The sequence below is a fragment of the Mesoplodon mirus genome (assembly GCF_964341445.2).
Source record: "Mesoplodon mirus genome assembly, chromosome: 1".
Taxonomy (NCBI): Eukaryota; Metazoa; Chordata; class Mammalia; order Artiodactyla; family Ziphiidae; genus Mesoplodon; species Mesoplodon mirus.
The window spans coordinates 83,639,307-83,657,359 of NC_138976.1; the positions used below are offsets into that span (position 1 = coordinate 83,639,307).

Consider the following 18,053-nt stretch of genomic DNA (forward strand, 5'->3'; position numbering starts at 1 on the left):
CAACAGAGGAATTACAGTGGTGAGAAGCCCACAGACTAGTGCGTGGCTGTGCTGCGACAGGGTTGCTTCTTCTTATCACGTTGCACTTTGGGTAACTATGGGGGCTCTTAGCACTATCTCTGAGGTGGCTGCTGCAGGAAGGGGCTCTCTGGGGATCCCAGGGAAAGTGAAGCAGCCATGTTTTCCTCATCTTGTAACAAGAATGCTCCAGCCTAGAGCCCATCTCCTGGCCACACCCTTGGCCCAGAGCCTAGAAATCTCCGAGGAAGGAAGGTGAGCACACTTTCCAGGGGAACTGATTCCCTCAGGGGGCACCCTGACCCTCTCTCACTCTCTGTCTGCTGTCCCCACCCTGCCCGCAGACTGCCACAAGTCCTGCAGGACCTGCTCGTCCTCGGGGACCTGCACCACGTGTCAAGAAGGCCTGAGGGTGAACAACCACGGGGGCTGTGTGCCTCACACTGAATGCGCCGCCATGGAGTACTGGGATGAGGTGGCCCTGACCTGCAACGCCTGTCATGCCAAGTGCTTCCACTGCACGGGACCCTCGGAGGACCAGTGTCACACCTGCCTGCGGGACAGCCTTCTTCTCAGTGAGTTACCTTTCCTCTGAGGACGGGTTTGTCTTTCCCTCCATCTGGGAAACTATCTTGCACAATGCGGGGCACCCAGTAGAAACTGGCGTCTTTCTTTTTAATTTTTCACTTTTGTATTTGGAAAATTTTCAAGCCTACAGAACAGACGCAAGTGGAAAAACAGTACAAAGAGCCCCACACACGTGCCCTTTACCCATCTGCCCCGTTGGCCTTATCGTTGGCTTGCTCCCACTCTCTCGCTCTCGATGTATACGCATACGTAATTCTCAATATATATTTTTTAACCACTTGAGGATATGTTACGTACATCATGGCCTCTTTCCCACAAATACTTTAACACAAGCATACCTTGGAAATATTGTGGGTTCGGTTCCAGACCACTGCAATGAAATGAACATGGCAATAAAGCAAGACACACAAACTTTTTGGTTTCCCAGTGCGTATAAACATTATGTTTACATTATACTGTAGCCTGTTAAGTGTGCAATGGCATTATGTCAAAGAAAAAATCAATGTACATACCTTAATTCAAAAATACTTTTTTGCTAAAAAATGCTAACCATCATCTAACAACGCAAGCTTGCCACAGACCCTCACTTCATAAAAAAAACTCAGTATCTGTGAAGCACAATAAAACAAGGCCTGCCTGTATGTATTTCCTAGGAATAGGGATGCTCTCTTATGTAACGACGGTACAGTTGTCAAGTCTAGTAACTTTAACATTAATACAATCCTTTAATGAACCGTCCATATTAGAATTTTGTGAATTCCCCTTTCGATCAGGGCCCAGTCTAGAGTCAGGTATTGCATTTAGTTGCCATGTCTCTTTAGACTCCTTTAATCTGAACATTTCCACAGACTCTGTCTTTGATGATATTGACATTTGAGAAGAACACAGTCCCTATCCCTCCACTGGGGTTCATGTGAACGTTTCCATGATTAGACGGAGATCATGCATCCTCAGCCAGAATACTTCATATGTGATGCTGTGTCCTTTGGAGGCACCCAGTGGTCACCTGCCTCTCGCAGGTGATGTTAATTTTGGTCCTCTCTTCAGGGTGCTGTCCAATTTCTCCACTGCAGAGTTACTATTTTCCCTTGTGATTAATGAGCAGTCTGTGGAGAGATACTTTCTGAACACGCAGGTATTCAGCTTTTCATGAAAATTTCCCCTTGATTTAGCACCCATTGATTAACACATCTTGAACAAAATATGGGACAATCTGAGGTTGTCCAGCAGATGAGATGTGAAGGTTATTGTTAGTGTGAAGCAACACCCTCAGGTTGCCAGGGATACCACGATTAGGCTTAACACGGGTATGGGAGAAAGAAAATGAAACAGAACTCAGCTGAAAGAAGGAAGAGTGAAGAGGTATAGGAGAGAGAGAAGAGACGAATATGTGAAGACCTGGAGAGTGTGAGCATTCATCTCCCCAACCCGGCAGAGTAGACCTGAGAAGCAAGACACTCAAATAGAAATGTGTGGCAATTTTTTCCTCTTCTTGTTGAGGTACCATTAGCAAGGGCACCAATTCCCTGCAGAGACACAGGGACAACTATCCTCAATACCATTCCTGGTTGCCTCCCAGTAGAAAACACTTGAGGATACCTATCCATCTGTCTTAGCTCCTCTTCCACAAATCTCAGTGAACCTTCTTCCCAGCAGTTGCTGCTTCATGAGACCATTCCAGATCTCCTGTATCACCCCAACCCCCAGGACCTTCTTTTCTAATTATCTCCAATATAGAGTGTTACCAGTGATCACCTCAGGTGCCTTCATACAGACAGGAATACATCTTACCACTACAAGGTGGTCTTCCCTTTAACTAGGGATATGAATTAGACTAGAACTGAGACTTCGGTGCTGGTGGTCCCCCAGGGGCTGCATGCAGGTTGTGCTAGGACCTGGTCTTCTCATATTCTCCCACCCTGCCCCTCACCACCACCCCACGAGGGTCAGGCTACTTATAAACTAGATAATTCCTCTGGAGGCTGTGGTAGTTTGAATAATGCTCTCCCTAAAAATGTCCACAACCTAATCCCCAGACCCCATGAATATGTTACCTTACATGACCAAAAAAAAAAACAAAAAAACAAAAAACCACGGAATTGCAGATGTGATTAAATTAATTGTGTTGATTTGGGAGGATTATCCTGGATTATTGCAAGGTCCTTATAAGAGGGAGGGAAGATAACCAGAGTTAGTGGTTGAAGTCTACGTGACATCAGAACAGAGAGAAGATGCTCCAGCTTTGAAGATGGATGAAGAGCTGCAAGCCAAGGCAAGTGGGTGACCTCTAGAAGCTGGACAAGGCAAAGAAACAGATTCTCCCTCCAGAACTTCTAAAAGCTTCTACCTAGCCCTGTAGACCCATGTTAGACTTCTGATCTATAGAATTATAAGATTTATTAAGTTGTATTGCTTTAAGCCACTACGTGGTAATTTCTTACAACAATAGGAAACTAATAAAGGTGTTTCATATTTAGGGGATTCAGGCTTCCCCCTAGTTAGCTAGATACATCAGCTGGACAATAAACCACTGTCAACATCCATCTTTAACAGAATAGCCACTGGAGGACCTGGCACTGAGCCAGGTGCTGGAAAAGCAGAGATGAACGACATGGCCCCTGCCCTCGAGCAGCTCAGAGGGTCTCCCAGCACAGAGCTGGGAGACCACAGTACTTACAGAGCTCTCATATTATTTAGTTTTGGGGTTCTTTTTTCCTTTTCCCCCAGTGCCTGTGCTAATGCTGACTGAAATTATGGAGACAAACCTACTGGTCTAGAGCTGACCAGTGGCTTACATTAATAAGGCAGGAGAGTCTGGCTTCTGGTCTATGAGGTTAAGCAGATTTGGGGAAGAAGTTGCCTCTAAGACTGTATGTTCAACTGCGAAGCCAGCAAATCTCATGTTTTAACTTTATCATGAATCCACCCTCACCGCCCACCCTAAAGGCTGTTAAAGAAGTTGAAAGGGCAAGAATCAGTGACTCCACTGGGGTGGGTGGAGGAAGGCATGGGGTTATGTGTGGCTGAACTCCCCTGCAACTCATCTTGCTGGACAGAGCAGAGGATTCACGGTTAGAGTCTAATTTTTTAAATACTGGGCAAAACAAAGTCTCACAGTCCATAGCACTTTCTGTCCCAATGGAAATATTCTATATCTGTGCTTGTACAACTGAGGGACTGAAGTTTTCATTTTATTTCATTTTCATTCACTTAAATGTCAAGAGTCACACTGTGTGGACAGCACAGCAAAACTGAGGGTAAAATCTTACATTTTAGGCTAGAAATAGTTGAAACTGTAGGAACTCGTCATTGCATTGGCCCTGTACTTTCTGTTTTCTTCAGTGGAGGCTTGACTCTTGCTACCCTAGCCCCTGCCTTGAATGTTCTCCCCATCCTGCAAGACCCTGTACATCCTCTTGCTCACTTTAACAGGCGGTGGTTTCTGTCCTGCCCAACAGAGTCCATCCACGCTGACCTCTGTTTTTTCTCAACTCCTAATGTCCTTAGGGTTGATTCTATTTCTTGGACATTCATCTTAGCTCCTGGGATGCCCATCAGCCCCCAGGGACACTGTCTCATTCCTCCTGCATCCCCCCACCCCCCATGGTATACAGTGGGGAGCATATAGAGGTTTGGAAGACACGTGTCATACTTGATACCAAGACAGATTCTTTTCATCCCTTGGCAGACACGACCTGCGTGCAAGACTGCCCCGAGGGCTACTATGCTGATGAGGACGGCCACCGGTGTGCCCCCTGCCACAGCTCTTGTAGGACATGTGAAGGGAGACACAGCATGCAATGCCTCTCCTGCCAGCCAGGGTGGTTCCAGCTGGGAAAGGAGTGTCTGCCCCAGTGCAGAGAAGGGTAAGGCGCTCAACACACTTTCCCCTCACTTAATCCCATAACCACTCCAGATATCACTATGAGCAAACCCATTTTGCAGATGAGGAAGTTAAGTCTCAGAACACTTAAATAACCAGATTGAAGTCTCACTGCTAGTAAGAAACAAAGATGAGAGTCCAACACAACTATAATGGTCTCCAGAGAATTTCGGCAAGTTCACAGTAATGGAAGAGTCAACAGGAAGGGCAGAGGGACCCAATGAGATAACACAAAGAGTCAGATGGTCAAGTCAGACCCACATCACTAATTCAAAGGATACAAGCAATTACAAGGCAGAGGTGATTCTTCTCTTAGAGAAGTCCAGATCCATGAATGTAGGTTCTTTCCCTTCTGCATTACGAGTTGTTCGGACCAGATTTAATATGTGAGGTCTAAGCACTGCATGTGGTGCATTGATTTTACAAAGGGAACAATTTCACTTAAATATCTCCATTTATACCCCACTAATTCTCCAACCTGCTATGCCCCCGCAAATCCACAAATTACAGGCTTAGTTACCATAAACAACCCAGATACACAGATGTATCCTTCTAAAAGCATTTCACAGATAAGAGCCCTCCATCACGTGTTTTTCTGCAAGGAAAAACTGAGTGTGTTTATCAGAAGGTCTGGTTACCAGCACATTTGGAAGAGGATTTGACTGGGTCATCTTTCCCCCCACCCCAGGCATTCCCAGTAAAGAGGAAGACTGATTACACGCCTATTGCTAACTCTTCTTTCCCAATCAGTAACTCAAAGCACTGAGAGTTTCCAGACCCAAACTGAAGGGCTGTAACTTTGGACTTTCCCCAAATGCTTTTGCTGAAATTAGCACATCTCTTATCTTCAGTTCTATAGCAATTACTGCTTGTATCACTGCCTTGTGTTTTGATTCACCTCATTCATTCAACACATGCTTAATAAAGAGCACTTGTATGTACTGATATAAGATGAGTAATATAAAGACTTCGTAAGAGCTTATTCTTCTTATATATCTCTTTCCCAGAAAATTATAGGCTCCTGGAAGAGAAACACATCTTATTTTTCACACAGGTTACAACAACACTCAGCACAGAGCCACACACATTAGCAGCCCTGAAAAAACACCAGTCATATAGATCAATAAAGACAGGGGCTTCCCTGGTGGCACAGTGGTTGAGAGTCCACCTGCCGATGCAGGGGACACGGGTTCGTGCCCCACTCTGGGAAGATCCCACATGCCATGGAGCGGCTGGGCCCGTGAGCCATGGCCGCTGAGCCTGCGTGTCCGGACCCTGTGCTCCGCAACGGGAGAGGCCACAACAGTGAGAGGCCGCGTACCGCAAGCAAACAAACAAACAAACAAATAAATAAAGGTTCCTGCCAGACAAGAGGGGGACGGGACTACCTGGGTCAGCCCTTCATCTTCATCTTAATAAGTGCTTGAAAAATCTGGATCCCATCTTTCTCAAATCAAGTCATTAGATACTTCTATGCACACACACACAAAATTTAAATAGATTGCAGACCATGAAATTAAGAAAGCAAGTGCTCCATAATATGTGAAGTTACCCATTGGGAGGTGAGGCACAGGTTGCCATAAATCCCTTAAAGGCGAGTAAATGGGGTATAAATGAGTTATAAGCGGTGATATTTTACTGAACTAGTTCCTTTTGTAAAATCAATGATCCACATGTATAAACTTCATATGTTAAATCTCATCGCCTTGGGAAGGCAGGTGTGTAATCCTCTGCACGCTGACCCCATGCACATCATTACTTTGGTTTTTAACCTCAGAGCAGGTTTTTAAGGCCCCAGTTATTGTTTGTACTTAGGCACAAGATCCTCTTCCAGGCTATGAGGCTCAGGTGATTTCATAGTCGCCTCATGCAAGAGTTATCAAGGTAAGCAGTGGCACTGTGCTCTTCTTTTAATCAGAAACAGCCAATGGACAACTCTCCATTGTCTTCCTTTAGAATCACTTTAATAATTTTTACAACCTACTTGGGGGCTTCCCTGGTGGAACAGTGGTTAAGAATCCACCTGCCAATGCAGGGGACATGGGTTCAAGCCCTGGTCCGGGAAGATCCCACATGCCGTGGAGCAACTAAGCCCACGTGCCACAACTAGTGAGCCTGTGCTCTAGAGCCTGCGAGCCACAACTACTGAAGCCCGCACACCTAGAGCCTGTGCTCCGCAACAAGAGAAGCCACCGCAATGAGAAGTCTGTGCACTGCAAGGGAGAGTAGCCCTGGCTTGCAGCAACTAGAGAAAGCCCGCACACAGCAAAAAAGACCCAACGCAGCCAAAAATAAATAAATAAATTTATTTTAAAAAAACCCTATTCGGTATTGATAAGCTTTCTTCCCCAGGGTTCCTACTGATGTTTTTCATCTTAATAACAATTTATAATAACAAGATTTGTAACCAATGTTTATGCTGCTTTAGAGTTTACAAAGTATCTCCACTCACAATGTGTCTTTTTTTTTTTTTAATTTTATTTATTTATTTATTTATGGCTGTGCTGGGTCTTCGTTTCTGTGTGAGGGCTTTCTCTAGTTGTGGCAAGTGGGGGCCACTCCTCATCGCGGTGCGTGGGCCTCTCACTATCGCGGCCTCTCGTTGTGGAGCACAGGCTCCAGACGCGCAGGCTCAGTATTTGTGGCCTCACAATACGGGGCTAGTTGCTCCGCAGCATGTGGGATCTTCCCAGACCAGGACTCGAACCCGTGTCCCCTGCATTGGCAGGCAGACTCTCAACCACTGCACCACCAGGGAAGCCCACAATGTGTCTTTATATTATGATTTGATTCAACAACGATCCTATGAGATTGATATTATTCCCCCCATTTTGCAGATGAGGAAACTGAGGTTCAGAGAGGTTAAGTGACTTGCCCAAGGTCACATGGCTACTAATACTTGGTGGAGCCAGGACCAAAAATCAGATCTTGTGACTTCAATATCGTGTATTCCCTCTGAGGAAAATTGTGGATTTTCACTTTTTCCTCTGGTTTTCTCTTTTGAGTCGTAGGTGATCTTTATCAACTATTCAGTTCATGATTGATGTTTTCATTGGATAGGGTCAGTGTGCCAACGTCCAGACAGGTTTATCTTTGACAATGGTTCCTTTTCTCTCTTCAGTGTTACTTGAAAATCTTGTGTTTACCTTCAAATAATGCATTGCTTGTTATCGTGGCATTTAATGGATATGTTCAAATTGCGTTGCCCCACTTCATTAGCCCTCTGACCTTAAGCAAGTTGACTAAATTCTCTGAGCCTCAGTTTTTACATATGTAAAATACAGATAATATCTAAATCGTAAGGTTTGCTGTGAGGATTAATCATAAAACTCATAATTATCAATGATATACATTAATTAGAGTGGACCTTGAATAATGTGGTTCCACTTGATCTGTGTGGTTTGCACTGCATGGCTCCATTTATATGTGGATTTTTTTCACTAAGTATGTACTACACAGTCTGCAGTAGATTGAATCCAAGGATGCAGAACCACAGATATGGAGGGCCAACTATCACTATATTTTTTAAAAACAGTATTACATGAAAAAAGCTATATATTATGGGCTTCCCTGGTGGCGCAGCGGTTGAGAGTCCACCTGCCGATGCAGGGGACACGGGTTCGTGCCCTGGTCCGGGAGGATCCCATATGCCGCGGAGCGGCTGGGCCCGTGAGCCATGGCTGCTGAGCCTGCGCGTCCGGAGCCTGTGCTCCACAACGGGAGAGGCCACAACAGTGAGAGGCCCGCATACCGCAAAAAAAAACAACAACTATATATTATTATATGCAAATTTTCGACTACATGGAAGGTTGAAGCCCCTAACCCCTGAGCTGTTCAAGGATCAACTGTATTTATAATGTTCCTGGCACTGTTCTAACAAGCTTCTCAGTAATAACTTATTTAATTTTAGCTACTAATATTAGCCCAATATTACAGACCTGAGACGCAGAGATGTTGTGTGACTTGCCTGAGGTCACACAGCACATGAGGGTTGACTCCATGCACTCCTGTTCCAAAGGGCAAACTCCTAACTGCCATGTCCTAATGTCTCATTTTTAGACTCAATGAGGTGAAATAATGTTTATGATGTCTCCAGTGTACTGTCAGGCATATAGGAGAAACTTAACAACTGGTAGTTATTGTTATTATATTTAGCCTCTGAAAATCATTTCAAAAGAGGTCACATCTATGTAGAGGTCAATATCACTCATGTCACCTCCTATTTCAAGATTTTTTTAAACTGAGAAATTAGAAAAAACCCTCAGGAGTACATTTAAAATACCTCGCATTCCCATTCAATATGACTTAACACCTGAATTTTTTTAAATAAATTTATTTATTTATCTGTTTTTATTTTTGGCTGTGTTGGGTCTTCGTTGCCGTGCCTGGGCTTTCTCTATTTGCAGCAAGGGGTACTACTCTTCCTTGTGGTGCACGGGCTTCTCATTGTCGTGGCTTCTCTTGTTGCAGAGCACAGGCTCTAGAGTGCAGGCTCAGTAGCTGTGGCGCACAGGCCCACCTGCTCCGCGGCACGTGGGATCTTCCTGGACCAGGGCACAAACCCATGTCCCCTGCATTGGCAGGTGGATTCTTAACCACTGCATCACCAGGGAAGCCTCAACACCTGAATTTTAAAGTGGCAGAGCATATAGGTATATAAAAGGCAGGCGTGGGCTTCCCTGGGGGTACAGTGGTTGAGAGTCCGCCTGCTGATGCAGGGGACACGGGTTCGTGCCCTGGTCCGGGAAGATCCCACATGCCGCAGAGCGGCTGGGCCCGTGAGCCATAGCCACTGAGCCTGCGTGTCCGGAGCCTGTGCTCCGCAACGGGATAGGCGACAACAGTGAGAGGCCCGCGTACCGCAAAAAAATAAATAAATAAAATAAAATAAAATAAATAATAATAAAAGGCAGGGGTAGTGAACAATTATCGTGGCACTACTACATGTGATCTATGCTAGGTCCTTTCATATGTGTCATCTAACTTAATCCCCACAAATAGCAGAGGAGGGATTGTAATGTCCAATTTACAGATAAGAAACTGAGACTCATTAGATGTGTTAGTATAATTAGTAATGAATCTAATAAGTAAAGAGTCTAAAGGCACACGGCTTGTAACCATGATTTTTTCCACCACACCCAACTTTGGAGCAAAGCTGAATATTGAGTCTCTGCTTCCCTCCTTGGCTCAGGTATTACACAGAAAACTCCACGGGGCAGTGTGAGAGGTGCAGCAGGAGCTGCAAGGCCTGCAGTGGCCCGCGGCCCACAGACTGCCTGTCCTGCGATCCATTCTTCTTTCTGCTGCACTCCAAGGGACAGTGTCATCGTACCTGCCCAGAGCATTACTACGCAGAGCAAAGCACACAGACCTGTGAGAGATGCCACCCAACTTGCGACAAATGCAAAGGTGAGGGCCATCTATCATTTCGCATGTGTGAATGGAAAAATGCAAAGTGTTTTTTCCTGCTTTGTCCCTCTCTCCTTTCATCACCTTTGGAGGGTCTTCTTGCTTGCCAACCTCAGAGCCAATCCTCTCCAGCATCAGCACCCTTTGTTCTCTTTCAGCTTCTGCACATCTGCCCTCTAACCCTAATTGATCCTGCACCACACTTCTGCTTCTTCAGATCCTTCCCATCCTTCAGGGCCCAGATACAGGCATCGTCCCCTACAGCAAGTGTTTTCCACCTACTGTCTTCTTTCTCTACCTGTTGAACTTGGAATATGCCAAGCAAAATTTATTTTCATTATTTCAACAACTCCTTAAGATTTTGGCCTAAAACTGTCCCAAGCTCCATTCTTATTTTCCAGAGACCTACTTGTCTGTCCCAGAGATTCTTAAAATCAACATGTCCCAGAGTAAACACAATCTGAGTTTCCTCTGATATTCCCTCTTTCTGTTAATAGACCCACTGTCCAACCAACTGCCCAGATATGATACCTTGAAGTTATCTTCCCTTTGCCTCCTGTCCAATGCACCTACCCTCTAACAAAGGTAAACTTCAAGGTCTGTTGATCCTCTCTTCTAAACGTTTCTCTGCTCAGATCTCTTTCTCCATTCTCACTATTCTCCTTCTTCATTCTCAGCATCTCTTAGCTGACTTTCTGAAATAGCATGTCACCCCAACTCTGGTCTTGCTACCCCACCCCCAGGTCATCATGTACAGCAATGCCATAGCAATCTTTCTAAAATTCAAATTTGCTCATTTTTCTCCACAGCTTGACATAGAATGGTAATTATGGTGAATCCCTCTCACCATTTAAGAAAGAAATACCTCCTATAATGTTTTTATTCTTAAAACTTATTAGATTAATATTGATACCTGGTAGGGTACATTCCTATTATCCTTTTCAAAATTGTCTTGGCTATTCCTAGCTCTTTTTCCAAATAAATTTTATCATTTTCCAAGTAAATTTTATCACATTTCATTAAAAAAAATCCCTTGGATATTAATTGACATTACATTAAAACTCATCTTTACGATCCTGAGTCATCACATTTATGAACATGGTATATCTCTCCAACCTATGCATTCATTTTTTTTCCTTGATAAACTTTCAATAAATGTTTTCTGTTTTTGAAAAGTGATTAAATTCTTTCCCTGGTCAGTCCTTTTAGCTTATGGTCTCAACTTTCCTTCCATGTACTTCAGAACCTAGAACCACCCAGAACCATTCAGCAGCCACCAAATAGGTGATGCTCTTTCATGCCTCCATGACTACTGTCCATGCATTTCCTCTTCCTGGAGAACAACACTCTATTAACTCTCAACTTAAAGACCCAGTTTGAATATCATCTTCTCTGTGAAGCTTTTCTTAGTCTTCCCAGAAATCTTCTTCCTTCTTCTTGATTCTGTAATACACTGTTTTATCATACCTATTTTTATTCAATACATTACATTTTTTTTTTTTTTGGCGGTATGCGGGCCTCTCCCGTTGCGGAGCACAGGCTCCAGATGCGCAGGCTCAGCAGCCATGGCTCACGGGCCCAGCCGCTCCACGGCATGTGGGATCCTTCCGCACCAGGGCACGAACCCGTGTCCCCTGCATCGGCAGGCAGACTCTCTACCAGTGTGCCACCAGGGAAGTCCAATACATTACATTTTAATTAAATGTCCAGCTCTCTTGCTGATTGTGAGACTCTCAAGGCAAGAATTGGACCACATTCATTTTGTCAATAAAGACTTTAAAAAATGGTCCACACCAAAAAAATCTTAAAAAAAATAAAAATTCAGTTCACCTATTATTTTAGCTTTTGAACTTAAATGACTTATTTTTAAGATTTCTAATGGTTTGTTTTTCATATCCATCTATTTTTGTTTCATATCTTCCTATTTGTGCTTCAATTTTTTTTTGGAGAGGATATTTTTGTCTTCATTTACTTTTTAAGCACCTTAAATATGCTAATTTTTAAGTCTGTCCAACTTTTCTATGAAATTAATATTATCTGAAGTAAATTCATGTTAATTCTTGATTGTGTTTATCTTCTTTTTTAGCATTCTTTTTTCTACATGCTTTGAAATTTTGGTCTTGAGCTCATTTTGAATGGAAGGCTTTGCTTTTGGTTTTCACTCCCTTTCTCTCTCCCTTCATCCTTATTCCTCACAGTCTGGTACTTTTTCAGCTCATGCCATCCCATGTCCCACCCTGAAACTGAGTGTAGAAACATGATGTTCCAATATTCCTGGAGGTGATACTGATGTCACTGCAGATCTCATCAGCAATCCAGCTGGCAGCCCAGGAGAGTTCCTGGTCAAGAGGTGATGTCTATGAGGGCAGAGAGTCCCACCCTGACTCCTGTTTTAAGCTCTAAACCTGGATTTTGGTGCAGGTCTTATATGAAACACTTTTAGTTCCTATTATGGTAGAAAAGTTGAACTCACAGCCACGATTGCGTACATTTAGGCCCAGAGCCAAGCAGGTGGGTGGCTTGAATCTGATTGCTATTTTGCATTTATATTCCCTTTCTGGTCCAGAGAGATTCCATCTTACTTTTGAGCCGACCTATCTCTTTTTTTGGTTCTCTCTGTTTATATTTATTCTCTCATTTCAGTGTGTTTGGAATGAAGGGGTTATGTCAGAACCTGAATTCATATGATTTTTCTATGTATACAGGAAATCTCTGTACCTCTCTCTCTCTTTCTCTCTCTCTTTCAATTTTGTTGCAAACCAAAGAAAGCTCCAAAAATAAATAAAATCTTAAAAAAAAATAAAGCTCATCAACACAGTCTCCCTGAGATTGTATTCCAGGGATGATTGGGCATATCTGAGTGAATCTTAAAGCCATCCTGAGTGTTTGTGCCTCCCCCTCCTGTATTTGACTTGAACCCCAAATGTTCCTGGTTAATGATTTCTATCTTTGTTGTTCATTTCTTCTGTCATCCTTTCTTCACCTACCACACATGTCCTTTGCTGGTTAGTGAATCTTTGTGCTGCCTTCTGATTTTGCAATATATAGATTACAAAATTTGGGGACAGGTTTTCTCCTGGATTGTAAACTGGGTGAAAAAATAAAGGATGAGTTCCTTCCTTCTTAAAATATTAGCTGTCATACTAAGAAATGAGGACGCATGAAGGATACAGGGAAAATTTCCCAACCTAGATAAGTAATTTACCAACTAGATTGTATTTCCTTCACATTTGACTGCCCAATAATATTAGGGTGTTAAAAAATACTTAAAAGGGCTTCCCTGGTGGCGCAGCAGTTGAGAGTCTGTCTGCCGATGCAGGGGACACGGGTTCGTGCCCCGGTCCAGGAAGATCGCACATGCCGCAGAGCGGCTGGGCCCGTGAGCCATGGCCGCTGAGCCTGCGCGTCCGGAGCCTGTGATCCGCAACGGGAGAGGCCACAACAGTGAGAGGCCCGCGTACCGCAAAAAAAAAAAAAAAAAAAACTTAAAAGAACTAAGGGGGTTGGGGGAGGGCAGCATACTAATGACCAACATGTATCTTTTATTCATCTGGTTCCTTCATAATTAGCTCATTACTTGCCTTCACACATTTAACTTTTTATTTATCGTCCACACAAAATTGCTTTACATAAAAATCCAGGCTGGTTAACCAAAGCCTCCTAACTCTCCTGAGCTGCCTCTCTATTTCGGTGTGGAATGACACCATGGACAGACCCCAGGGGTGGCTCTGCATGACTGAATTCATCCCGTGGGGGTCATTCTAAGGGAGAGCAGATGGTGAGCTCTTCCGAATTTTATGGAAAAGCCAAAGCTGTCTTTATAGGTGCCAAGTTTCCTGCAGATCCTTGGAAGCAATGATAAATGTAAGATGTTAAACTTGAAAAAAGAAATAGAAAACATTCTGGAAATTAGCCAACTACCTTTTGCAAAAGACACAGAGTACCCTAAGTATGCAGATTTTGCAATAAATCGATGTAGGCGATGTAAATGGAGTCCTGATTTTCACCCAGAGGTGGCTTGTAGTGCCTTGGGGATTGCCCAGGATCTAGGCCAAACTGCTGCTGGCCTTCTGGAAAATGTAACCAAACTTAAGACACAAATTTTGTGACCTAACCTTTTCACTCCCTTTCATTTCTCTCTTTTAATTTTTCCTACCTTTAATTTCTCTTCATAAAGAAAAAAAAATCCCACACTTCTATATTTTAAAATCGGAGTAAGACATTTAAGCTGTATTTCAGAAAACTGCAGGGAGAAAAGGAAAAAAGTAGGGGAAGATCAATTCTTTCTTCAGAGACCAAAATTGTGTTCTAGAACATGTAGGAAATTCTGTATGAAGTTGGATGTAAGATAAAAATAGAATGGCTTTGAATTTATACCACTATAGGCAGCCCCCAATCTAAGAGGAAGTTGGGTAATAAAGGTTTATTATCTGAGCTGTTGTTCAGAACTCAGAATTCATTCTTCCATAGAAACATAAATGATTGAGCTTACAGATCAAACATGAAAAGTGGATTTAAATCCAGAGTGAATGTAAGAACAGGACTCACGGTTCTAGTTCAACTTCAACTAACCACACTTTACAATATTTTTCTGATGAAAAGGCCTATATATCAAGTTCCAACTCACAATATCAGGCACATTCCATGCCCCCTCTATCTCCCAGCTCCTGCCTCTCTAACTCAATGAACTAGCGCTCAGGTCTCCTGTCCCCAAACTCTCTCCAGAAGTTATCCCTTGATATCTGCATAGAAAGAAATACTTGGGTCAGTCATTCTTGGGGTCTCTGAATTAGGAGAGAAGGGTATTACCTCCACATGAAACAGTCTGTTCAGACCTCCTCTACTTGGTTCATGTATGAAGGCAGATAGTATGATCAAAGAGCACTACACAATCAGTCAACAAACCTGAATTTGACTCTTGAGTCAACCATTCCCTATGAAGGAATATCATCTTCACAGAGAAGATGATATTCAAACTGGGTCTTTAAGTTGAGAGTTAATAGAGTGTTGTTCTCCAGGAAGAGGAAATGCATGGACAAAGCTCACTGCACAGTCAGTCAACAAACCTGAATTTGACTCTTGAGTCAACCATTCCCTATGAAACCTTGAATGAGTGACTTCACATGTCTGGGCATTTGTTTACATTTATTTAAAAATTAAATAAATAGGATGTCAAACTTCTGAGAAGAGAGTTTACAGCTTTCAAGAGAATTTCAAAGGAATCTATCAGGACAATCCCCAAAATTAAGAACTACTGGACAGGGCTTCCCTGGTGGCACAGTGGTTAAGAATACGCCTGCCAATGCAGGGGACACGGGTTCGAGCCCTGCTCCAGGAAGATCCCACATGCCACGGAGCAACTAAGCCTGTGCGCCACAACTACTGAGCCTGCACTCTATAGCCCGCAAACCACAACTACTGAAGCCCACGCACTAGAGCCCATGCTCCGCAACAAGAGAAGCCACCGCAATGAGGAGCCCGCGCACCACAACAAAGAGTAGCCCCCTCTTGCCGCAACTAGAGAAAGCCTGCACACAGCAAAGAAGACCCAACACAGCCAATAAATAAATAAATAAATAAATAAATAGGAACTACTGGACAAAATGATCTGGTAAATTCTTTTAGCCCTAGCATTTTAAAATTCCAAGTCTGGTGTTGTTTCTCAACTAGGAACTGCCCATTCATGATTTACTCATCGAGTTTTGGGACCCTCCAAATCATCCTCATCCTCTCTACTAGTTAAACAATAAGCAGAATGATAAATAAAGCTTTTACAAACTTTCTACATGATTTCTCATTCTCTGAAAATCTTTCCTTTTGCTGTAATAAAAGATTTGTCATCTCCAAACCCTTATTTCCAAATTGAGAGTTTACACTGATTAGACTAATTGGATAATTTCTAGGTCTTTACTTGATATCTCATAGACTTTTTTTTTTTTCCACATCCTCAATCAATTCACCCTTCTACTTCAATTTACTTGACATGTTCCTTGCTCCTAAGTGTTTTGGATCCAAGACAGAGATTGAAATCTAAGGTCAGTTTCATAACTTAGAATCATTTTTTCCTTTCAGGAAAAGGAGCATTGACTTGCTTATCCTGTGTGTGGAGTTACCACCTGGTGGGAGGAATCTGCGCCTCTGACTGTCTCGTGGGAGAGTACAGAGTGGGAGAGGTACAGAGCTGGGCGTGGTGTGTCTTCCACCATCTCTAGAGGGACATGAGCTAGTTTCTGCATGTCATTTTGGGCAAAGTGAAAAAAGTCATAAAATCCCTACATTCACTATAGTTCAGGTTTAATATTTTAAAATCTACCATTGCACTGTGGAATAATGGTGCTACCCACCTGTAGCCTTAAGTTCAATCAAAAGAACTGAGAAGACCTGAGATAAATCATGGGGAAGTTATTTAATGAGGACCGCAATATATTGCTCATGACCTTAGAAGTTTCAGGTCTACATAGGAATATTTTGGCAGAAATAAGAAACATCTTCTCTCCTCCCCCTCTGCTGGCTAACCTGAAACATCTGAATAATGTCAGAACTACATAACCAATGCTGGTCCTTCATCTCCTCCACCCCTTCGAATATATTAAGAGAGGTATATTTCATTTCCTGGCCTAGAAACCATGGATTTTCTGAGTCCACTAACTTCTTGATTGTGTTTCCAAACTTTAGAAATTAAGTAAATCTCTCCATGGTAAAACTCACAAGTCTCAGCATATTCACATATGCCATTCTCTTTAAATTCTGACAAGAGCCCTCATTACACTTTGGAGAAACTGAGAATCCAAGAGGTTAAATACAGTAATTTGATAAAGATCATGCAAATAGTAAGGAACAAAGTTGGGATTAAACACAGAGGTTCTGACTCCTAATCCAGGATTTGATGAGATCTCAGCTGAGAAAACACCTTATCAGCATCTGAAACTTGCCAAGGTGCTCAACAACAGCAATTTCCATTCCTTCTTTTTCTATTGTACCAGCCTTCCAAAGTGCAGAAGTGAAATAGGAAGGTATCTTCCCTCATCTACGTTTTCAGTACCAGTGAAATGGAGCAACTTGTTGGGAGGGAAGCCACTTTCTCGCCTCTCAACAATCTTCCCACTGAGATTTCACTGCTTTAGCTAACAGCCACAATTTATATTATTCTGGGCCAGAGACATGAGGATCTAATAATCACAGAGGCAGAGCAGGTCGTGTAAATGACTGAAGAGTGTTGGGTCAAAGAAAACCCCAGTGCAAACTTGACCATAGGTGGAATTTGACGCTTCACCTGTGTGTTGGTGACCTCAGAGCAAGGGCTGGGGATTGTATCATATAGGAGAGCACAGAAAGGGGGCCACCGCCACTCAGCTCTGTCTGTGATGTGGGAGTGGTGAATTCAATGTTGATCAATCTTCCAGTTTTTAAAGAGAAACTCAGCACTGATTTACATGTGAAATAGCCCAATTTTGAGATGTAGGCAATGAATTCAAATTTTTTGCCAGTTGAGTACGGACCAGACAAATCTTGTCCTTGACCAGGTACAGCACATGGCTGTCAGTCTGTAACCTGAGCTATCCTAGAAGCTTGTTCTCTCACTATGATTACCAGCAGATCTCAGAGGAAAGGCTCAGCAATGGTTCCATCCAAGTGCAAACAGCTGGTTCTGTCTTTCACCCAGAACAGTAAAAATGGACCCAGAACAAATCACCTTTGTGCTATCCCCAACCTGCCTCCTTCCCTTATCCATAGGAGAGGGAATCCCCATTTGGGAACTCCGGTGCCTTGTTAATTTCTCCACACTCCAAAGGAATCTGATTGTTCTTAACAGGGGGAGAAATTTAACTGTGAAAAATGCCATGAGAGCTGCATAGAATGCAAAGGACCTGGCGCCAAGAACTGTACTGTGTGTCCTGCCAACCTGGTGCTGCACATGGATGACAGCCGCTGCCTGCGCTGCTGCAACACCTCCGATCCCACCGATGCCCAGGAGTGCTGTGACTGCCATGACACCACAGGTGAGGGGAGAGGGAGAGCAGCCTGCAGGGCCAGAGGAAGCGCATGTCCTCAGGATGCTGATGGAACCATGGGGGAGAGAGGGATGGGAAGTTTCAGAGGATCAAGAGAGCAACCTTTATTTAATGATTCCTTTTTTAATTTATTTTTTAATTGA

At 43.3% G+C, this 18,053-nt stretch overlaps 1 protein-coding gene across 1 annotated transcript in view; it reads left to right on the plus strand.

Annotated features, from left to right (window-relative positions):
* The window catches only part of PCSK5 (proprotein convertase subtilisin/kexin type 5), a 456,450-nt gene that overhangs the window by 434,735 nt on the left and 3,662 nt on the right, over positions 1–18,053 (plus strand). The window contains exons 32-36 of the mRNA XM_082614749.1: positions 363–593; positions 4,295–4,472; positions 9,681–9,898; positions 15,971–16,071; positions 17,712–17,898. Coding sequence (XP_082470875.1) covers positions 363–593; positions 4,295–4,472; positions 9,681–9,898; positions 15,971–16,071; positions 17,712–17,898 — 915 coding nt within the window. The remainder of the gene's footprint in view (positions 1–362; positions 594–4,294; positions 4,473–9,680; positions 9,899–15,970; positions 16,072–17,711; positions 17,899–18,053) is intronic.